We start from the raw sequence: 23,747 nt of genomic DNA on the forward strand, positions 1-23,747 counted from the left end.
CTTTTAGGCCAGTGCAATAGAGCATAATGTTTCCCTTTCTTAAATCTCTAACATTCTAAACCACACACACGCGCGCGCGCACGCACACACACACGCGCACACGATGATTTTGGACAGGCATTTAGGTGCCTGTCCATCCAAACAATCAGGGTCCTGAGAAAACAGCTGTATGCCTTCTGGGAAATGTCGTTTTAATTCTAATCTGACTCCACTCTGAACGGACCTCTATGAACTATGATTCCCATGTTACACATTATTACAGGGCATGCGGGGAAATACCATGGCGTCTCCATGAAAACGAAGTGGAATCGCAAAATTGGGATTTAAATTAACTGTTGAAGGTTAGAATTTATATAGTATTTAAAAGCCAGCCGCACTCGTAAAGGTATTCTCTTAACAATACTCTTACACGAATAGTAATTTCAGTGTGGTGTAGTTTCTTAGGTATTGTTGTTGATGCTAGCTAGCTAACTTTACCATGTTGACGTTTGCTTGCTAGCCCCATATTTGCTTGCAAGCTCTTGAATGAGCCCGTTTATAGCAATTAAATGTTTTTCCAATAAACCATGCGTGTGCTGTATTTCAAGATTAGTTAACCCACGTTAATTACTCCTCGTCTGACCACCATTACTATTCCTAAACATTGTGCGCCAAGTCCAATATTCAGTTTCTTTTCAACGTGAATCCCATTGTTATGATCAACAGTGTGTGGAATAAATCCTTTTGTAAACCATACTAATGGTGCAAAGTCCTCAACTCCTTGAAGATCCATGCTTTTCAGATATTACTAGAAGGCTCTCTGACATAAACACTATACAAGCTTACCTTTTTGTTTCAAGTTGATTTGGGCAAGTGGTTCTCTAACATCTTCATGTTGATAACCCCGATCCCTCATTTGAACAGATTTTGGGCCAGAATCGGTTTGTTAAATTAGATAGATATGATATGATTTAGAATGCTATATACCTGCCTATACATGGGCCCGGTAGTCATTTTTTATACTTTGTGATTTTGGGTGAACTACCTAGCCTGGTATTCAACTGTATTTTGCTGGGAACCCCCTGCAACCTGTCGAGGACCCCCAGAGGTCCTTGGACCTCACTTTGAGACCCCACTGGCTTGGCCTGCTGAGGAGTATAGTTGTATTTGACACTTGACAGGATGGAATAAATGAAACTTTGGGTGTGTGTGGATGCGTGTGTGTGTTACCAGATGGCAGGTGATACAGCTGACAAGAAGGATGCTGCAGAAACTTCAGTAAACAAGGACAGAGAAAGGAAACGCAGCCGTTCACGGGAACGAACTGAACGGAAGCGCCATCGGTCGCGTGAGCGCCGCTCCAAATCTCTTGACAGGTACCTTTATAGCAGTGGTTCCTAAATTGGAGTCCGGGGACCCCCAGGCGAGCATGGAATCTTCAGCTGGTTTGAGTAGATGGTGCGCTGTGATTGACAGTCTACACCTAAACCTAACCTTAACCTCAGCAAAACTATACCTAAACCTAACCCTAACCTTAACCTCAGTAAAACTATACCTAAACTTAACCCTAACCTCAGTAAAACTATACCTAAACTTAACCCTAACCTCAGTAAAACTATACCTAAACCTAACCTCAGTAAACTATACCTAAACCTAGCCTCAGTAATACTAACGCAGTGGCTGGGGGGCGTTTCTAAGAACCCGGACCCGCTGAGGAAACCATGCTCATATTATTTGATTATCTGCTGCTATTTCTTTATTTGTCTTTATTTCACTCTTTATGTACATTTGTTTTTATTTCTTTATCTATCTTTCTGAAGTCTGCACTTTGGGTAGCCCCTTTTCGGGACCCTCAGTTACCTTTTCTGAATTTTGTACGGCGGTACCCTAGGGTCCCTGATTGGTTAGTCCACTCTCCATAGGACGCAGATTTACATACTCTCTGTTCACGGAGACCTGCTCGGTCGCTTGAGTGTTGGTGAGATGTTTCAAAGATGCATACAACAGCTTTAGGAGACCGCCGCAACGTTATGAAATTATGGTTCCCTGAACTCCTCTCTCTTCCTTGACTTCCTTATTGACTTCGCATTGTCTAGCTGCATGTCCTAGTTACTGCCTCTGATTGGCCGACTGCGTGCATGCAGGATGTTTATAATGCTGTTGTGTCGTGGGAGGCGGGACATGGGAAGTGAGGAAGAGAGAATTTCAGCGAAGCAAAACTTAAAAAGAATGTCCGGTCTCCTAAAGCTGTTTTATGCATCTTTGAAACATCTCACCAACACTCAAGCGACCGAGCAGGTCTCGGTGAACAGAGAGTATGTAAATCTGCGTCCGGTCAGGGACCCTAGGGTACCGCCGTACAAAATTCAGAAAAGATAACCGAGGGTCCCGAAAGGGGCTACACTTTGGGTAGCTTACACTAAAATGTTACATCTATACATTTCTTGCAATGAGATTAGGAGATTTGTTTGTTTCATATTTAAAATTTAGAGACCAGATTAAGACCAGATGTTACTACTATGATGGTGATTCCAAAGTAAATTGCATGTTCTTAGAGAAATACTTTTTTAAATTTTGTATTGTATTTATAGATTTAAAAATGAAAGGAAAGAGGCCGCACAGCTCGTAGTCACGATGCCTTCTTCAGGGTAGATTTAAAAATGTACAACACAGCCACAGCAGAGAGTACTCTCAGAAATACATTTTGTTCCTTTCTTCCTGGCAGAGATCGGCGCGACAACAGAGACAACAAGGATCGCGAGCGGGACAAGGACAGAGATCGGGGCCGTAGAGATAAGGATGGCGGCCATCGGCGTGATAAGGATCGCGGAAGGAAGTCGAGGTACGTTGACCATATTGCCAACTATAGTGTTGGGGACTTGGATGTCGTGCTGCAACACGCTGTGAGCTTTTAGATCGTTAGATTGTTATTTTAAGATAGAGTATTTTAAGTGGTCATACTAGCAATATATTATAGAGTGACCGTGGCCCGTCTACCTCCCGCCCGCTCGTTTCCCTCCTGCCCCTTCCCCCCCCCCCCCCCCCCCCCCCCCCCCCCCCCCGGTTCAGGTTCAGGTTAATTTGTCATGTGTATAGATACAGAGTATAAATACAATGAAATTTATTTTGCTCAGAGCACTCTGTCTTACATACATAGGACATAAACAAACATCTATAGTGCAAGAAAAAGACAAAAAAAAACAGAAAGAAAGTGAAGTGACAAAACAGTGCAATACAGTTCAAGGTCAGCTGTTCAGCAGCCTGACTGCCTGGGGGGGTAGAAACTGTTACTGAGACGGGTGGTGCGAGATTTGATGCTCTGGTAGCGGCCTGAGACCGGATCCTTTAAAAAAAAAGTGTGCCTATTCTTTTGGTCATATGACATTTATATGTAGGCATATTATTTTCTTTTGGTATGTTCTGTATGGGTCTGTGCACATATATTGTAAGTACATTATTTGATTTACTGTATACCATTACCCTGAAATCTTGAATGAACAAAACCGAGGAAAAATAATAAATAATGATTCAGTCGTGAGCCTTCATCCATGTATACAAACTGCCTCTTGGTTTTACAGAAGCGTATCACCTAGATCAAAGGACAGGTTAAAGCGAGAGAAGGACATAAAGGGAGAGGAGGATGAAGAGGAGAAAAAGAAGAAAGAGAAGGTAGGATTTGGGCTTCAACTCAATTAGATGTCGGGTGGAAACCTCATGTCCAGAACTGTTAGTTTTCAGGATTTAAATTCAGAAAGTAGCTTACATATCAGATCTACAAGCTCAAACCGCATCGCTTCGTGAGACTTTTGAGCTTGCAGATCTGCTACTTTTGATGCTTTATGATCAAGTAGGCTGTTAATTTATATAATAATTAAAAAAACAGGAGATAGGGGGTTTCTGCCTGACAACGATATAGCCAACTTACTGTTGGTGTTGCTTTGAATGTGATGTCTTTCCATCATGTATTTTTGTCTTTGTCGTCAGATTCTCGCGGGATCAACAAAGAGTTCTTATCTTAAATAATCAATAGCTGCTACTTCAGATGATATTTTGAGTCTTGTGTGGTTTTCTGTTCCAGTTCCAGCCCCTGTCTCTGGAAGAGCTTCTTGCAAAGAAGAAGGCAGAGGAGGAGGCCGAGGCCAAGGTGAGATGAGATGAGAAGAGAGCAGAGAATCTTGTACCAACATTCTCTAATGGCGCCTTTCCACTGCATGCTTCCACCTTGGCTCAAGTCCACTTGACTCTACTCCAGGGATCTTCAAAGAGTTTCAGGCCAAAGGACCACAGAGAAAGAGGGATTGAAGCAGGGACCCCCCACTTCTACATATTGTATACAATTGTGTTGCAGATTAAAACTCTTTCATAGATATCATAGATCACTTCATAAACGTTGACAGCACTATCATCAGTGTATGTTAGATCCTTGTTGATGTGTATTTTCATACATTTAACCACTTAAACTATCAATGCTCTGTGAACTTATGGTCCAGGCTGGTTGAAATTCACTGAATATAATGGCACGTTAATACGAGCCTGGGCCTGTTGGTCAAGTACAGAAACGTCTCAGCCAGTTTTGGCATGCCGGGCCGGGCCCTGGTCGGGTCCTGGTGGGCTTGCAGGGCTCTACAATATGTAGAAACTATAGTAAAATATGCACATCACTTCGTGGAGGTGCTGGGTTCAAAAAGTGACATAGAAAATAGAAGGGAACCCACACACTCATATGCTCCAAAAGATAAATGTATTGACGACGTTTCGAGCCAAGGCTCTTCATCTGGTCAAACTGACAGAACAAACAGAGTTTGACCAGAACTCAATACATTTCAATACATTACATTTATCTTTTTTCGGAGCATATGAGTGTGCGGGTTCCCTTCTCTTTTCCTCTACAATATGTAGGAAATGTCCATACTGCCTCCATTGCATGGGCTTGATAAAGGGCTGATGACTGAGATTAAATCATCTGCTAACATCCGAAACTGCTAGTTGAGATGACCCGGTACCACTCAGTTCTGTTCCAACATTACTTAGCTCTGTTCCGTCGTCCTCAGCCCAAGTTCCTGTCCAAGGCAGAGCGAGAGGCGGAGGCTCTGAAACGGAGGGAAGCGCAGACGGAGGAGAGGAAGAAGTTCATCGAAGATGAGAGGAAGAAGAGAAGGATGTTTCAGGAAACTGGAAGAAAAATGATGGGTGCGTAAGCTGGCTTATAGAAGTGTGTGTGTGAGCGCCATTCGGTGGCTACTTCAACAAACTAATCGATAGAGAATAGCAAATCTACAAGCTCAGGGTCGTGAGTTTGTAGATCTGGTATTTTTGGTATATTCACCGCTGTACAACGTATAAAATAGTGAACTAACGATACTTCCAACCCTAGCTGTGGGATCATTCTTTCTTTTTTTTAAGATATTTTTTTGAGGCTTACGCCTTTTATTGGTTTTTTTGAAGTGACAGACAATAGGCTGACAGGAAACGGGAGAGAGATGGGGGAAGACATGCAGTAAAGGCCGTGTCGGGCTCGGGAGTCGAACCCGCGGCACACTGCGACTGGATTACCAGTGGGTGCCCAGACAGTTACGCCACCGCCTGGGCGCTGTGGGATCATTCTAGGCTGACAGTGTGTGTGATCATGTGTGTGTGACACAGAGGACCCCCAGGAGAGGGACAGGCGAGAGCGGAGAGAGAGGATGGAGCGAGAGAATAACGGAGACGGTGAAGACGACGGACGACAGAAGATCAGAGAGGAGAAGGATAAGAGCAAAGAACTGGTGGCCATCAAGGTTGGTATATGGTTGGCTGTATACAGAGTACATCATTTTCACTGCAGATGTCCTAGTTATTTTGCATTCACATAAGTCGTAGCTTAAATAACAGCTGATCTTGCTGCCTCCGATCTCACTGTCTTTTTGTTGACTCCATTATGAATTAATCTTTAACACCCCCTGCCGTTGTTTTTCCACTAACCTTCACCCAAATCACCCGATCGTGAACGTAAGCTCGCCTTGCGCGATCGAATGTCCTAATGTCGGAAAAATATTCCACAATCGCCAGTGACGGCAAGGAAGAAAAAAAAGCACAGCCGCTTGCAGGCTGCCATCATTCTCCATAGCATTCCATTGGGGAGACTCGACGATTACCCAATCGGCTCCCAGAAGCGAGAAGTCACTTTTTTTCCTTCGGTCACGCGGTCCAAACGTGTGTGACGTATCACAAAGTACCTGAAGAAAATCTGGCAAGTTATCAAAATCGCCCCAAATAAAACAATTATAACGTAACTCGGGGAAACTCGTGGGCGGCAGGGAACAAGGTCTTCATTAACCCATTTTGGGGTGGGAACCCCTTTTGGTGTTAGCATTATGCTATGCTTTAGCTATTGAAAAATAGCAGATCTACAAGCTCATAGCGCGCCACCGAGTTGCGCGCTACGAGCTTGTAGGTCTGCTATTTTTGAAGAATCGTGAAAAGTTACATGAAAGTGTTTGAGAACGACTGACATAGAAAAACATAGCTTTTTCAAGAAAACAGTCAGGATTTAGAAGACTTTGCAGAACCGTTCCCAGGTCAAAATGGGTTAACTCTGGTTTAGTGTTAACGCCGCGTTCAACCTGTGTTGACTGTGTCTCCAAATGAATGATCCTTTCAGGAGCGCTACCTCGGCGGCATGAAGAAACGCAGGCGAACACGTCACCTGAACGACAGGAAGTTTGTCTTCGAGTGGGACGCTTCAGAAGACACGTCCATCGACTACAACCCCATGTGAGTCAACGGAATGTTTTCCCTTTTATTTGCGCCTGTCACAATTATTACTTAATCGCCGTCATCGTCGCAGTTATCTTATTGCAATTATTTTCAATAATTTGCATTACCGAATTGTTTCCATTCCATCTGTAAATTCTCTGATCTACAAGCTCACAACACGCCGTGATGCGATGTGTAGTGAGATCGGCTATCTCTTTTAAATGTTTGAATTAAGAATAGTTCATTCAAACATTTAGTTATTTATTTTGATTATTAGTACCGTCATTGTCAGTCATTTCTTTGTATCATTTATTACTTACATATTTCTCTCTCTAGGTCGTCCTCAGATATTTACTTTGCCTAAAAGCCAAACATAAATGATGTTTTATTGATATATTCCAATGTTCAATGCCAAAAGTAGTAGTGCTGTACATGTAGTAGTGTCTCGTCTGTTGTCTGTTCAAAGAGAACATGTATTAGTGTCTCGTCTGTTACAAACAGAACATGTAGTTTATGCTGTTACAAAGAGAACGTAGTAGTTCTGTACATGTAGTAGTGTCTCATCTGTTGTCTGTTCAAAGAGAACATGTATTAGTGTCTCGTCTGTTACAAAGAGAACATGTAGTAGCTGGCCTGTGTCCGTCTGTCTGTCTCAGTTACAAAGAGAACATGTAGTAGCTGGCCTGTGTCCGTCTGTCTCAGTTACAAAGAGAACATGTAGTAGCTGGCCTGTGTCCGTCTGTCTGTCTCAGTTACAAAGAGAACATGTAGTAGCTGGCCTGTGTCTGTCTGTCTCAGTTACAAAGAGAACATGTAGTAGCTGGCCTGTGTCTGTCTGTCTCAGTTACAAAGAGAACATGTAGTAGCTGGCCTGTGTCCGTCTGTCTGTCTCAGTTACAAAGAGAACATGTAGTAGCTGGCCTGTGTCCGTCTGTCTCAGTTACAAAGAGAACATGTAGTAGCTGGCCTGTGTCCGTCTGTCTGTCTCAGTTACAAAGAGAACATGTAGTAGCTGGCCTGTGTCTGTCTGTCTCAGTTACAAAGAGAACATGTAGTAGCTGGCCTGTGTCCGTCTGTCTGTCTCAGTTACAAAGAGAACATGTAGTAGCTGGCCTGTGTCCGTCTGTCTGTCTCAGTTACAAAGAGAACATGTAGTAGCTGGCCTGTGTCTGTCTGTCTCAGTTACAAAGAGAACATGTAGTAGCTGGCCTGTGTCCGTCTGTCTGTCTCAGTTACAAAGAGAACATGTAGTAGCTGGCCTGTGTCCGTCTGTCTGTCTCAGTTACAAAGAGAACATGTAGTAGCTGGCCTGTGTCTGTCTGTCTCAGTTACAAAGAGAACATGTAGTAGCTGGCCTGTGTCCGTCTGTCTGTCTCAGTTACAAAGAGAACATGTAGTAGCTGGCCTGTGTCCGTCTCAGTTACAAAGAGAACATGTAGTAGCTGGCCTGTGTCTGTCTGTCTCAGTTACAAAGAGAACATGTAGTAGCTGGCCTGTGTCCGTCTGTCTCAGTTACAAAGAGAACATGTAGTAGCTGGCCTGTGTCCGTCTGTCTGTCTCAGTTACAAAGAGAACATGTAGTAGCTGGCCTGTGTCCGTCTGTCTCAGTTACAAAGAGAAGCACTCGGTGCAGCTGTACGGCAGAGGCTTCATCGCCGGCATCGACCTCAAACAGCAGAAGAGGGAACAGTCGCGCTTCTACGGCGACCTGATGGAGAAGAGACGCACGCTGGAGGAGAAGGAGCAGGAAGAGTGAGTGAGCACATCGTCCAGTGGTAAACCACTGGTCCACCCATTTAGACCTGGTGTAACGCATACGTTGCTTTACCTTTTAATGTCAGATGCGACCTCTGTGTCTCATATAGCAACATCATAATTTTTTTTTATAAGAATTTGAAGGTTTTCAGAAAACCTTAGGTTAGGTTTTAGAAGGCGTTTTTAGAACCGTCCTCGGGTCTAAATGGGTTATTAAAACTCTTTCAGCGCCACCTGGTGGTCACCAGTTTAGGCTTTGGTTGCCAATTCGGCCATTATAAAAAAAGAAAGAAAATGTCATTCTATTATGCATCTAATGTGCATGTATATCACCTGTATACCAGATTAGAGGAATTTTCTAAATATGGATTTAATTTTCTTTTTTTTTCAAAACAACGTGGCAATCAGTTCATAATTGGATTCAAACGTCTTAACGTTTATGGCTCTGAAACTGGACCCCTGAAATCCTCATATATTTGGCCACGGACCCCCATCTGAATTTATTTGTGTGCCAGGGAGACTCCCAGGAGAAACGATTTGTGTAAAGAAAAAAACTAATTTATTCAACATTTTTCGATTTTATATATATACATATATATAATTTATTTTTTAAACAGTGGTATTATTTAGCTGTTGTTTGATGACCGTCCTCTGTGCAGGGTGAGGCTGAAGAAGGTGCGTAAGAAGGAGGCCAAGCAGCGCTGGGACGACAGACACTGGTCCCAGAAGAAGCTGGACGAGATGACGGACAGGGACTGGCGTATCTTCAGGGAGGACTACAGCATCACCACCAAGGGAGGCAAGATCCCAAACCCCATCCGGAACTGGAAGGAGTACAATCTGCCCGATCACATCGTGGAGGTCATCGACAAGTGTGGCTACAAGGTGGGCCTTCCTACAAAAAGCATCGACTAAAACTATGACGTACATTTAAATAAAATAAAAACTAAGCTATGTTGGCCCAAACCGCGCACTAATGCAACTCCTTACAACTGCCATTGGGACCGTTTCATGCAACTACATGCAACTACTCGCAAACCCTTTGTTTGCATGGAGTTGCATTGTCGAATCATTGGTGCGGTTTGGGCCTAAAACTATGACTAGATATACTAACAAATAAAAACTAGACCAAAGTGTGAGATGGGCTAATGGAGAAGAGATCCAGTAGAACCAAGTCATGTTATGCTTGGCTCTGTGCGGGTGTCGCACTCACGGCGTCAGACAAGTTGTGAGCTTGTAGATTGGCTATTCTCGGCACACATCTAAGTAAATCAAGCCATCAAGGACTGCCAACATATCTTTTCGTCGACTACATCAACTGTAGATTTAGATCAACTAAAACTAAAACATTTCAGATGACTAAAATATTATTTAGTCTGGAATTACAGTAGTCAGTGTAACACAATTTGCTGTCAAAAATGTACACTGCTACAAAACCATGGTTGTTCCACAATCAAATCTAGTCTCGGATATTATCCCATCTGCATTTGGCTCATCTCTGCTCCTCAATGACAGCTTGTTGTCATGTTAATTGTCAATGTCAATTAATATCTTACTTGTGGTGGTGTTTTGTTTTGATTTTTTTATCCAGGATCCCACGCCTATCCAGAGACAGGCTATCCCCATTGGCTTACAGAACCGTGACATCATCGGTGTGGCTGAGACGGGTAGTGGTAAAACAGCTGCTTTCCTCATTCCTCTGCTGGTATGGATCACCACCCTGCCGAAGTCTGACAGGTACAGTGACACTATTCTGTGGTATATAATATATCCAATGCCATGTCTTTTATATTGTTCTTAATCATTTTCAACATTAAAAAGGCAGATCTAAATTCTCACAAAACGCTGCATCGAGCTATTTACGCTTTTGGTCCTACAAGGAAGCATTATAGAACTTAAAGCTGCAATATGGATAGTCCATTTTAACACAATCAGCGCCGGGATTTCTTTCAAAATAGAAGCTCGGGGTGCCGGGAAGATATGGCCGCTTTTATTCTGTAACAATGATGTTGTTTGTGTTGGTACAGGATTGAAGACTCGGACCAAGGACCCTATGCAGTCATCCTGGCTCCTACTCGTGAGCTGGCCCAGCAGATCGAGGAGGAAACCCTTAAGTTCGGTAAACCTCTGGGCATCCGCACCGTGGCCGTCATCGGAGGAATCTCCAGGGAGGACCAGGGCTTCCGTCTCAGGATGGGTTGTGAGGTGAGAGACCTCCTGGACACTAGGATCTGATCTCTCTTTAAAAGCGTTAATATTCCAAACCAGGTGCTTGGTTAAGTCAGAAATGTGGACAGACCTATAGTACTGTGTCTCCTCTGTCTCTGTGTGTGACAACAGATTGTGATCGCCACCCCGGGTCGTCTGATCGACGTGCTGGAGAACCGCTACCTGGTGCTGGGCCGCTGCACGTACGTGGTGCTGGACGAGGCCGACCGCATGATAGACATGGGCTTTGAGCCCGACGTGCAGAAGATCCTGGAGTACATCCCCGTCACCAATCAGAAGCCAGACACCGACGAGGCCGAGGATGCCGAGAAAATGATGTTGAACTTCCAATCTGGGAAGCACAAATACAGACAAGTGCGTTTACCTTTATTAGTTTGTGCGATGTTTAAAAAAACCATTTGCAAGTGGTCAAACTATCAATATGTTCAGAAGCATCTTCCATAAAATCATTGGATATTTCATATAAAAGCAACGGTTAAGGCAAGCCTCCATCTGTGATTTCTTCACCTGGTTGGTAGTTGGCAGGAACTATAATATTACTAAAAACATCATAACCTTTACATGTGTTAATTAAATTGTTTAGGAATCGGCGCTAATGGGTAAAGACGGAATAGGGTTAACACTGACTTACAGTACTGGCTCCTTTTCATACTGTTTCACAATCATGACTAGGCATACAAACGTCTTCAGTTCAATAATATTCAATAATATCTTTGAATAACGTGTTTCCTATCACACAAAGCTTTAGCAGACCCCCCCGTAGTAACTCTGAGGACCCCCTAGGGGTCACGGACCCCTGCCTTAATGTGTTTTCCTATGTGTGTTTGTGTCCCTGCAGACGGTCATGTTCACAGCCACCATGCCTGCAGCTGTAGAGAGGCTGGCCAGGAGCTACCTGAGACGTCCTGCTGTGGTCTACATCGGCTCGGCTGGAAAGCCCCACGAGAGAGTGGAGCAGAAGGTCCTGCTCATGGGCGAGGGAGAGAAGAGGTGAGACTTCACTAAAACGTTTTTGTTACTACTACTAAAACGGGTTATTCTGTGTAACTTCTCCAATTACAACATTATTTTTGATATAATCTTTCCCTGGCAAATAATCAATCAATAATCATTCCACATAAAATTCAACTTCTCTAAACAAATTCTTGACTGCCTCCTTCCCATGATACTCACGACAAAATGTTAAAGGCATCGTTAATGTACCAAAAATATATTCATTTGTGTATTTCAAATTAACTAATGACACGGCAGCATTCATCATTTTGGAGAAATACTATCCATGTTTTTGTTTGGAACTGAAATCTTGTCTAACAGACAACAGAGCAAAAAAGAAGAATATCAACTTTGTCTGAGTGCTGATGAGTGGTGTTTTTTCTTGGTTCTGTGCAGGAAGAAGCTGTTGGAGGTTCTTTCCCGTGGCTTCGAACCTCCCATCATCATCTTCGTCAACCAGAAGAAGGGTTGCGACGTGCTGGCCAAGTCCCTGGAGAAGATGGGAGTGAGTCATTTAAAATTAAAACCTGCCTGTGTTATGATATCTGTAAACAAACACAGCATTTTGAGAATACTGAAAACCTGCAGTACAATACAATTTACACCAGTGGTTCCCATCCTTTTCTGCATCGGGGCCCACTCGAAAGTATTTGTGCATTTTTAGAGAAAGTTTATTTGAACGATCTATCAATCGTTTGTGTCTCGGCTTGGATCAATAGAACTAATACTAGGTAATACTGGTATTGGTAACACAGAGTTTATTTTTTATATATTTATAAAATGTCCTTTACAAATGTTATATTATCATAAAAATCTTTCAATTAATTAATTAATTGGGGGCCCACTTGCAAAACCTTGGGCTCACCACAGCTCAAGAATTAAGCCTTAAACCTTAAATAATGTCTCATTTCTAACCGTAACCCTTCTCCTCCTCCTCCCACCAGTACAATGCTTGCACGTTGCACGGCGGCAAAGGACAGGAGCAGAGAGAGTTTGCTCTCTCCAACCTAAAGGCGGGAGCCAAGGACATCCTGGTGGCCACCGACGTCGCTGGTCGAGGTATCGACATCCACGACGTCTCCATGGTGCTCAACTACGACATGGCCAAGAACATCGAAGGTATGGATACAGCACGGCACGTAATGTGCTCTTATGATGTTTTATTTCTATGGGCATTTATGGCAGTCAGTTCTCACCTTTCTGAGCTCTGCGCCGCTAGTGTAGTTTACAAAAATGATCACGGACCCATCCCACCCCACTTCCTCAGAACAATTATAGTATACAGTATGAGAAGCCATGTCACAGACATTTCAAGTTTTTTTTATTAATCGTGATCTGAAATCTGGATTAGAGAAAAGAGAGAAAAAAAAGAGACGATCCGAGAACTCAAAGTTAAGTGCCTCTGACCCTTTACTTGCTAATTATCTCATTGCAAAGCTGTGTTTCTTGTTGCTGGTGATGTTCTTCATTCTTGCCCTGATGAAGACCAGTTAATGGTCGAAACATGTCGCCTTTTGAATTTAATAAAGGCTTTCCTCCTTTTTAACTTTAAGACCGGATCGTCTCTTTTTTTAAATCTATGCCTTGATCCCGTTTTGTTCCGTGTGAGCACCTTTTATCATCATTACTTTTTTACCTCCGTTGAGCACCTGGTTAGTTCCTCTTTTTCTCTTGTATACTTTGTTGTTCGGCTTCGTCATACACCGACGATAGCTGAGCTGGTAGTGAAATCGCAAATCATTGGAACAGGACTTAAGTGGTTGATTTTGGAAGGAAAAAGTCTCCAGTCATCCAAGTTGCTCCAGTGCCTTCTTTATTCATCTAATTCCTTTGTCCTCCCCGCCATAGACTACATCCATCGTATTGGTCGTACGGGTCGTGCCGGCAAGAGTGGTGTGGCCTTGACCTTCCTGACCAAGGAGGACGCCACCGTGTTCTACGACCTGAAGCAGGCCATGCTGGAGAGCCCGGCGTCCACCTGCCCTCCGGAGCTCACCAACCACCCCGACGCGCAGCACAAACCTGGCACCATCCTCACCAAGAAGAGACGAGAGGAGACCATCTTCGCTTGAACCCCCAGAGGACCCCCAAATCTTTGTTTACCCCCTGCTGCTGCACCCCAGAGCACGTCATTAGAAACCTTGTATCTCCATATTTCACGACTTTTTCATGTTGTCTTTTTGTAAATGAATGCCCTACTACTCACCGTACAAGACTGTTGTGCAAGTTTGTAGATTGGCTCTTTTCGCTATATTAAACAAAGTATAAGTGAAATTGTTTTTAACTGTGTCTGAGTTTTCATAGTCTCTTGAGACAGACTGTCGTTGACTCATGAAAAGAGGGTGCTGTTTTTCCTTTGTTTTGCCAATGGGTTCCCAGATTGGAGTTTCATGAATATTGAAACAATGAACAGTTCTTAACAAGAGCTTGTGACTAAATAACTGCATTGGGTGAATTGGAACATGGGGTAAAATTTCCTGAAAAGTAAATTGTTTTGGACATACAAGGTTTCCACCCAAGGTCAACGATATTGTACTGGACTCTTTCTCATCACGTTGACTCCCATATTTAACCACCCTCACTGCTGTACTGTATGTCGGCGTCTTGCCTTTCTCTCCGTTTGGAATTCACCCTCTACATTTTGTATTTCTGTTCTGTTCTGTTGTCCTCACAATCGAGCCGTGGCTGATGTTTTGGGGTGTTTTACCCTACTTACAGACTCCAGGATGTCATGTTTTCTGGCCAGGCCAATTATTCTTCTTTTTGGCCTTTTGCTAAAGAAGCGTAAGCGTAATGATATAGTACATGATATAGTGGAAACCACCCATTACGTCCAAAAACGTTTACTTTTCAGGATTCAAATTCATTCAAAAGTTATTGGGGGGGGGGATCTGCCAGCAGGACGGCTGGTCCTGGATCACTGAGTAGGATGCTGGTCTGTCGGTGGAAACCTCTGTACAAAAAAACGTTACTTTTCAGGGTTCAAATTCCATAGCAGCTAAAATACAAGCTCAAAATGTGTTGCGATGCATTTTGTACTTTTGTATGATAAAGTAGGGCATTAATTTACAAAAAAGTTAAAATATATGGAGATACAGTATGAAGATTCTGTCTGACAGTAAAGATATTCTCATTTATGACAAAACGGATAAGTCACAGCTCATAGATACAATTTTTATTATTCTTTAACACATTTAAACTTGTTGATCAGACATTCTTCGCAACACAGTCTTTGTTCAAAGAACAACAAACAAATAAATACTAGCAGACCTTGTATAGAGCCCTGGGGGACCCCGACCAGCTAAGTCCATATAGGTCAAGTTTAAGTGAAGATGAGCTCAGATGAACCTTTAGAAATGCAGGTGTCGTATCACTAGTTCAGCTAATCTTCTGCAGACACAGTGAGCAAATGGAAAAACAAAACGAGCCAATGTGTGTAGAATAGGTTTTGAGATGTTCCTGCCAGTTTTAGATCCTGTAAAGAGACCAATACCATTAAACTGTTGTCTTTTCAGGGACTGACTTTATTTTTCATTGAATCAGATGTATTGTGGAACCATTGTTTCTGACAAAATGTTTGTATTATTAAATGTAAGTGAATTGAGTAAAACCTGATTGATTTTGCATCCGTTTCTGTGTCATCTCTGATGCATGGATTAAGTTCTCAGTCATCACGACTGAATTGTCATTCGGAAGCATGTCGCAAAAATATTGGTTATTGGTTATACATTTTATTTTAAGATTAAATACATGAGGTGGTCAAACTATAGAATACATGTTCATAAAGCATCTTCCATAAAACCCTAATTGTAGGAGCCATCTAATTTGATTTCACATATTTGTGACTAAATGGCGCCCCCAATGGTTTCCTTGGAAAATGGCACCATGGTTCCCTTTAATTAAGCCACAGGCCCACAGCTGTGGGTGGAAAGACGCCATAAATCAACCAGCTGTTGCAGTCATCGTCAACCACAACCAGCATCGACAACAAGTGAGTAAACAAGACGCCCAAGTGTGAGCGTGTTGAACAACCGTATTTCTGGCGTAACTATAAGAAATTAAGGCACATTGGCCCTACACTAATGTTCTCAGATATTTCAAAAACAACGGTTAAAGCCTCAATATGCAATTTCTTGAACTCGTTGGTTATATGGCTAACAACATCATCCTATTGTGATAATTGTTCATGAAAAAGCACGTGGGTGTGTTAGCCGCAATTTGCAACTTTTTAGAATGGGATGAATCTAGAGTTTCAATACCCTTCATCGACTCCCCACTCATCCAATTTGGTTTGCGATCTGCTTGCGATTAAACTCACCAACATCGCAGCTGTAGTCCAAGTTTGAATTATCCTCTTTCAATCTGCCGAGCTTGTTTTTTTATAAAAAAATCCACCGTAAACATGGTATGAGCTACTTTCTGTCAAGAAATTCTGGAGTTTGGAAGCACTCGTCGTATGTCACAGAACTGCCCTGCGTACCACCCGTTTCGAATTTGCACATGATGCAGGAGGCAGCAGCGCGACCCATTAACAAGAACGAGTGCTTCCAAACTGCAACACTTCATCATACTGCAACACTTCGTCATAACATGTCTACTGTGGATTTAATGAAAAACAAGCTCGGCAGATTGAAAGGGGATAATTCAAGCTTGGACTACAGCTGCAATGTTGGTGAGTTTAGCGTTGTTTAAGACAAGCAGATCGCAAACCAAATTGGATGAGTGGCGAGTCAATGGAGGGTATTGCAACTCTAGATTCATCCCATTATAAAAAAATCTAGTGTTGCAAATTGCGGCTAGTGTGTGTGTGTGTGTGTGTGTCTGTGTATCAGTGAAAGTGTCCTTTCATGCTGTCACATATCGCAGATTATATATGTCGCTGTTGTCCGGTAGAAATCTCCTATTTCCATATTTTAACTTTATTTTTTTGCTTCGTAAATTAGCCTAATTTCCTACTTGACACAACAGTGTACTACAAAATCATCCGCAGATCTGTAGGCTTTCGTGCCACGTTTTGAGCTTGTTACTACTTGCTACTTTTGATATTCTTGAATTTGAACAGTTTTGGACAGATATACACTGTATGATTGAATTTGTGTTTTTATCAAAAATAGAATCCCAACCCTAGCATACACACCCCCTTTAATAAAGGGGCCCGCAGCTGCTTGTGTGTGTGTGTACACACCTTAGAGTATATATATTTATAGAGAAGGCACCCAGAGGAAATCTTGAGGTGAAATGGACATAGTGGCCGAATGAAGGTATTGCAGCCTGGCCCCAAACACATGAACGTGCTGTCCGTTGACTATCATTGTACACGTTCACGACGGACGACGCTCGTGCGCGTTCAACGGCAGCGCGTTCATGTGTTTGGGGCCACTCACCATTGCAATCCGTCCCAGAATGCACTCTGTTCCTACCAGGAAGGAGGAGTGAATCCGCCTCATGCGCTTTTGAGCAACTCAATGCAAGTGGATGGGAGGAGAACTCGGGTGTCTTCTCTATAGATATATATACTCTATGGTACACACATGCCCAGTTCACTGCGGGGACCAGAGAGGGTATACGTCCCTATATCATCATCATGATGGCATTGAAAGATAGCCGTTCTTATCTCCTGAGGGGCATGACATTCGACCTTTAAAATGTATGTAAATGTTGCACTTTTGCAAGATAATACTAGAAAGTAATACTCTCTCTTTCTGTTACCTGGCTAGGTGCAGCTGTGTGGCCGTGTGAATTAGTAACACCGAAACTTAAGCAACAATGGGAAAGGAAAAGGTTCACATTAACATCGTGGTCATTGGCCATGTCGACTCCGGCAAGTCCACCACCACTGGTCACTTGATCTACAAGTGTGGAGGCATTGACAAGAGAACCATCGAGAAGTTCGAGAAGGAAGCCGCTGAGATGGGCAAGGGCTCCTTCAAATATGCCTGGGTGTTGGACAAGCTGAAGGCTGAGCGTGAGCGTGGTATCACCATCGACATCGCTCTGTGGAAGTTCGAGACAGGCAGGTACTACGTCACCATCATCGATGCCCCAGGACACAGAGACTTCATCAAGAACATGATCACTGGTACCTCTCAGGCTGACTGTGCTGTGCTGATCGTTGCTGGTGGTGTGGGTGAATTTGAGGCCGGTATCTCAAAGAACGGTCAGACCCGCGAGCACGCCCTGCTGGCCTTCACCCTGGGAGTGAAGCAGCTTATTGTCGGAGTCAACAAAATGGACTCTACTGATCCCCCTTACAGCCAGAAGCGTTTTGAGGAAATCACCAAGGAAGTGAGCACCTACATCAAGAAGATCGGCTACAACCCTCTCACCGTGTCCTTCGTACCAATTTCTGGCTGGCATGGAGACAACATGCTTGAGGCCAGTGAGAAGATGGCTTGGTTCAAGGGCTGGAAGGTTGAGCGCAAGGAAGGCAATGCCAACGGAGTCACTCTGCTAGAGGCCATGGATGCCATCCTTCCACCCAGCCGCCCCACTGGGAAGCCCCTCCGTCTGCCCCTGCAGGATGTTTACAAGATTGGCGGTATTGGAACTGTACCTGTGGGCCGTGTGGAGACTGGCATCCTGAAGGCCGGGATGGTCGTCACCTTTGCCCCTGCCAATGTGACCACTGAGGTCAAGTCTGTGGAGATGCATCACGAGACACTGGTCGAGGCCACTCCTGGTGACAATGTCGGCTTCAATGTTAAGAACGTGTCCGTTAAGGAGATCCGTCGTGGCAACGTGGCTGGAGACAGCAAGAATGACCCTCCCATGCAGGCTGGCAGCTTCACTGCCCAGGTCATTATCCTGAACCATCCTGGCCAGATCTCTCAGGGTTACGCCCCTGTGCTCGATTGCCATACTGCACACATTGCCTGCAAGTTCAGCGAGCTCAAGGAGAAGATCGACCGTCGTTCCGGAAAGAAGCTTGAGGACAACCCAAAGGCCCTGAAATCTGGTGACGCCGCCATTGTTGAGATGATCCCTGGCAAGCCCATGTGCGTGGAGAGCTTCTCGGAGTACCCTCCCCTTGGACGTTTTGCCGTGCGTGACATGAGGCAGACCGTGGCCGTCGGTGTCATCAAGACTGTGGACAAGAAGCTTGCTTCTGGTGGCAAGGTGACCAAGTCTGCACTGAAGGTCACTAAAAAGTGAATTCTGCTCCTGTCAGCTGCCTCTCGGGTTGGAGGTTCTGCAGTTTACCAACCTGCCGACGATTCCAAGAAAAAGAACCCGATCTCTTTATTAAAGGACTGGTTAATGCTGATTAAAAATCATCGCAAAAGTTTTCGCAGGAAAGGAACACAACTTGGATATAATTACAACATTGTGGCATCGTCATCGTTACAGCAAATGGTTTCGAAATGTTCTTGATGTTGATGCCACAAATCTGAATATTGGAAAGAAAAGCTGCTGGTGTAACTAATAAAAGTACTTTAATTACAACTAATTGTATTCTGTGTATATTTGAGTGCTCCCAAAACACACATGGAAAGGACACCAACAATATTAAAACTACATAAAATGTAATTTATTTCACTTAAGTCATATATATATATATATATATATATATTTATTTACTTGTGAATCTATTTTCAAATGGAAAGCATTCTATACACGGCATCAGGCAGGAAATGTCTTGATGTCTGTCTTTTTTCATTTTACATTAGCTATCTCTTGATAAATAGAGGGAAGAGGCGTGTTTGACCACGCTAGCACGCAGTGGTAGTCTGGTGGTTACATGGATATATTTAGTGCAGTTATTGCATTACAAAGCAACAGTCAAAACTAAAACCAAAAAATAGTGCAATTCCTTTTTTCTTTCTACGTACATGAAAAGAGAGGAAGTCCAGATGGTCTCTAAGGTGTTTCTTTAAGTCTTTTTAAATGTTAGGCTTTGTATTGCACATACAGAATAAGACAGGAAAACTTAAAATTATAACTTATTATAAATTGTGCTTCGTAAATTTGAATTTAGTTTTGCTTTTGAAAAACACTGCAAATATATCTATAGCTAATAAGTCAACTAAAACATGCAGGGCTTTTTTCTTTTTCACATAAAATAGAAAATAGAAATTCACACCTGTGAGGGGTGCTCTTAGCTTTGCTCAGACACATGACATAAATTCTCCATTCATTGTCGATGGGAATTTAGTATTTGTGTAAGACAAAACATCTACACTAATGGCTGAATATAGGAGGGGCTAGCGCGCCTCAAAAGTTATTTCATCTGGGGCAAGACCTGTTTGCTGTTTATCTTTTTATAATTAGTTAAAAGTGCATCAACCATTAACTTCCATTTGGTAATTCACCCAATATTATAGGCTGTTGTACAAATGAATGCATTTTGTTCCTCTTGGGAATTGATTAAGTTAAAAAAAAATCAAGTTTGTTTCAGTGGGGTGATAACGGTGTATTATACACAGAGTAATATGCTTCATTTATAGTCCCGTCATAATAATGGTGTCGCATGCCAAAAATACACTAGATCCAAAAGCTCAATGCGTGCTGTGCTGTAAATGCGTTTTTATTAAGCTTTACTGCTATTTCCCACCACAGTACAAACAAAGCATAGTACAGTACATGGACCAGACTAATAACCTGATTCGGTGATCTGATTCAACACGCCATGAGCTTGTAGATCGGCTATTTGTTGATGCCCGACACCCCGTCACACGATATGATACGGCAGGGCAGAGTTTAAATCAAGCATAATATCACTACAGGACAAGTTGAATAAAATAATACATGATATGCATTTTACTAAAGTACTAAGGAACCATAAAAATAAACAATCAGGTTTCATGCAACACTTGCATAGATTGTTTTTTCCATTTTTCTTTCTTCAATCATGCTCGCCACAGGTCAAGAATCACTCATTTAAAACCTTAAATAATGTCTCATTTCTAACCGTAACCCTTCTCCTCCTTCTCCCACCAGTACAATGCTTGCACGTTGCACGGCGGCAAAGGACAGGAGAAGAGAGAGTTTGCTCTCTCCAACCTAAAGGCGGGAGCCAAGGACATCCTGGTGGCCACCGACGTCGCTGGTCGAGGTATCGACATCCACGACGTCTCCATGGTGCTCAACTACGACATGGCCAAGAACATCGAAGGTATGGATACAGCACGCCACGTAAAGTGCTCTTATGATGTTTTATTTCTATGGGCATTTATGACAGTCAGTTCTCACCTTTCTGAGCTCTGTGCCGCTAGTGTAGTTTAAAAATCACGGACCTATCCCACCTCACTTCCTCAGAACAATTATAGTACTATACACTAGTATAAGAAGCCTTGTCACAGTCATTTCTATTTTACTTAAGTTTTTTTGTTAATATATATCATCATGATCTGAAAGCTGGATTTATATACTTTGTTATAGATTAAAAAGTAGAGAAAAAAAAGAGACGATCCGGGAACTCAAAGTTAAAAAGAGGAGGAAAGCCTTCATTAAAAGTGCCTCTGACCCTTTACTTGCTAATTATCTCATTGCAAAGCTGTGTTTCTTGTTGCTATATAATGTGTTTGGTGATGTTCTTCATTCTCGCCCTGATGAAGACCAGTTAATGATCGAAACATGTTGGCAGTCGCCTTTTTCATTTAATAAAGGCTTTCCTAGTTTCCTCCTCTTTTTAACTTTGAGTGCCCGGATCGTCTTTTTTAAAATCTATGCCTTGATCCCGTTTTGATCCGTGTGAGCACCTTTTATCATCATTACTTTTTTACCTCCGTTGAGAACCTGGTTAGTTGCTCTTTTTGTCTCCACCAGGCCGAAGGCATGGGGGGAGAGTATGTTTTGCACTCCGTCCGTCCGTCCGTGTGTGTGTGTGTGTGTGTGTGTGTCCGTGAGCAGCTAATCTCGGCCACCGTTAACCCGGTCAATGCCAAATTTTGCACACACACTCCCTGGATGCCAACGATGAACCTCTGCCCCAAACTTTCCAGAACGGCCTGTTATAGCGCCACCAGGAGGCCGCTTTGTGCAAAACAAGTTTTTGCACAGTACACCTACAGATTTTGTTTACTTTTGTTGCCCTTTTATCCAACCACCAGATGAAGGCAAGCTGCAATGTCCTACATTCCTATCCTGGTGGAGACCTGTGCCCAGAAGGGCACTTTTTCTAGTTCTCTCTCTTTTCTCTCTTCGTCATACACAGACGATAGCTGAGCTGGTAGTGAAATCGCAAATCATTGGAACAGGACTCATTTTGGGCGGGAACCCATTTTGGTGTTAGCATTATGTTATGCTTTAGCTATTGAAAAATAGATCTACAAGCTAGGTCTGCTATTTTTTTTAAATCGAAGAACGACTGACACATAGAAACATAGCTTTTTCAGAAAACTGTCAGGATGTAGAAGACATTTTTTGAATCTGACCTCAGGTGATTTTGGAAGGAAAAAGCCTCCAGTCATCCAAGTTGCTCCAGTGCCTTCTTTATTCATCTAATTCCTTTGTCCTCCCCGCCATAGACTACATCCATCGTATTGGTCGTACGGGTCGTGCCGGCAAGAGTGGTGTGGCCTTGACCTTCCTGACCAAGGAGGACGCCACTGTGTTCTACGACCTGAAGCAGGCCATGCTGGAGAGCCCGGCGTCCACCTGCCCTCCGGAGCTCACCAACCACCCCGACGCGCAGCACAAACCTGGCACCATCCTCACCAAGAAGAGACGAGAGGAGACCATCTTCGCTTGAACCCCCAGAGGACCCCCAAATCTTTGTTTACCCCCTGCTGCTGCACCCCAGAGCACAGAGTCATTAGAAACCTTGTATCTCCATATTTTAAGACTTTTTCATGTTGTCTTTTTGTAAATTAATGCCCTACTACTCACCGTAGAAGACTGTTGTGCAAGTTTGTAGATAACATGGGGTAAAATTTCCTGAAAAGTAATTGTTTTGGACATACAAGGTTTCCACCCAATGTCAACGATATTGTACTGGACTCTTTCTCATCACGTTGACTCCCATATTTAACCACCCTCACTGCTGTACTGTATGTCGGCGTCTTGCCTTTCTCTCCGTTTGGAATTCACCCTCTACATGTTGTATTTCTGTTCTGTTCTGTTGTCCTCACAATCGAGCCGTGGCTGATGTTTTGGGGTGTTTTACCCTACTTACAGACTCCAGGATGTCATGTTTTCTGGCCAGGCCAATTCTTCTTCTTGGCCTTTTGCTAAAGAAGGGTAAGCTGTAAAGTACATAATATAGTATATGATATAGTGGAAACCACCCATTACGTCAAAAAACATTACTTTTCAGGATTCAAGTTCAAAAGTTATGGGGAGGGGGGGAATCTGCAAGCAGGAGTAGGATGCTGAATATCGTCTGTCGGTGGAAACCTCTGTACAAAAGACGTTACTTTTCAGGGTTCAAATTCCATAGCAGCTAAAATACAAGCTCAAAATGTGTTGCGATGTATTTTTGAGCTTGTAGATCAGCTATTTTTGTTACTTTTGTATGACACTATAGTATGACAAAGTAGGGCATTAATTTACAAAAAAGTTTAAATATATGGAGTATGAAGATTCTGTCTGACAGTAATGACATTCTCATTTATGACAAAACGCATAAGTCACAGCTCATAGATACAATTTTTTCACACACATTTTTACTTGTTTATGAGACATTTTTCGCAAAACACAGTCTTTGTTCAAAGAACAACAAACAAAGACCTTGTCTGTTTAGTGAAGATGAGCTCAGATGAACCTTTAGAAATGCAGGTGTCGTATCACTAGTTCAGCTAATCTTCTGCAGACACAGTGAGCAAATGGAAAAACAAAACGAGCCAATGTGTGTAGAATAGGTTTTGAGATGTTCCTGCCAGTTTTAGATCCTGTAAAGTGACCAATACCATTAAACTGTTGTCTTTTCAGGGACTGACTTTATTTTTCATTGAATCAGATGTATTGTGGAACCATTGTTTCTAACAAAATGTTTGTATTAAATGTAAGTGAATTGAGTAAAACCTGATTGATTTTGCATCCGTTTCTGTGTCATCTCTGATGCATGGATTAACTTCTCAGTCATCACGACGGAATTGTCATTTGGAAGCATGTCGCAA

At 42.9% G+C, this 23,747-nt stretch overlaps 3 protein-coding genes across 6 annotated transcripts; all 3 read left to right on the plus strand.

Moving 5' to 3' along the window:
- The first annotated feature begins 255 nt into the window (after positions 1-255).
- ddx23 (DEAD (Asp-Glu-Ala-Asp) box polypeptide 23) lies at positions 256-23,155 on the plus strand. 4 transcript variants are annotated; one of them, XM_083768375.1, is made up of 18 exons: positions 256-341; positions 1,213-1,355; positions 2,705-2,821; positions 3,558-3,648; positions 4,058-4,123; positions 5,031-5,169; positions 5,623-5,756; positions 6,620-6,732; positions 8,323-8,466; positions 9,129-9,354; positions 10,061-10,206; positions 10,497-10,674; positions 10,810-11,052; positions 11,537-11,688; positions 12,088-12,196; positions 12,636-12,810; positions 13,540-14,564; positions 23,072-23,155. In XM_083768375.1, the coding sequence occupies exons 2-17, from the start codon at positions 1,213-1,215 to the stop codon at positions 13,761-13,763; spliced, it is 2,400 nt and encodes a 799-aa protein (XP_083624501.1). In that variant the 5' UTR covers positions 256-341; the 3' UTR covers positions 13,764-14,564; positions 23,072-23,155. The 4 variants fall into 4 exon arrangements, with proteins under 4 accessions (XP_083624501.1, XP_083624498.1, XP_083624500.1 ...); XM_083768372.1 differs by having other exon boundaries at positions 268-385; XM_083768374.1 differs by lacking the exon at positions 23,072-23,155 and adding an exon at positions 22,540-22,889 and having other exon boundaries at positions 268-385; positions 13,540-14,141.
- On the plus strand, positions 17,396-19,018 carry LOC310861766 (elongation factor 1-alpha, oocyte form). Its single transcript, XM_083769383.1, has one exon. It carries the CDS (start codon positions 17,458-17,460, stop codon positions 18,841-18,843), a length of 1,386 nt encoding a protein of 461 aa, XP_083625509.1. The 5' UTR covers positions 17,396-17,457; the 3' UTR covers positions 18,844-19,018.
- LOC310862136 (putative ATP-dependent RNA helicase DDX23) lies at positions 19,521-22,424 on the plus strand (the record flags this gene model as incomplete). Its single annotated transcript, XM_083769871.1, has 3 exons — positions 19,521-19,553; positions 20,629-20,803; positions 22,158-22,424. 3 exons carry the CDS (start codon positions 19,521-19,523, stop codon positions 22,379-22,381), a joined length of 432 nt encoding a protein of 143 aa, XP_083625997.1. The 3' UTR covers positions 22,382-22,424.
- Positions 23,156-23,747: the final 592 nt, after the last annotated feature.

The sequence above is a fragment of the Protomyctophum parallelum genome (genome assembly GCF_964188405.1).
Source record: "Protomyctophum parallelum genome assembly, chromosome: 7".
In the NCBI taxonomy this organism is placed as follows: Eukaryota; Metazoa; Chordata; class Actinopteri; order Myctophiformes; family Myctophidae; genus Protomyctophum; species Protomyctophum parallelum.

Excerpts from the sequence above, each read along its gene's own strand:
- ddx23 (XM_083768375.1), top strand. The coding sequence starts at position 1,213 with ATGGCAGGTGATACAGCTGACAAGAAGGATGCTGCAGAAACTTCAGTA. Across the intron at positions 2,822-3,557 it reads GATCGCGGAAGGAAGTCGAG|AAGCGTATCACCTAGATCAA; the intron begins GTACGTTGACCA and ends TTGGTTTTACAG. Across the intron at positions 10,207-10,496 it reads ACCCTGCCGAAGTCTGACAG|GATTGAAGACTCGGACCAAG; the intron begins GTACAGTGACAC and ends GTGTTGGTACAG.
- LOC310861766 (XM_083769383.1), top strand. The coding sequence starts at position 17,458 with ATGGGAAAGGAAAAGGTTCACATTAACATCGTGGTCATTGGCCATGTC.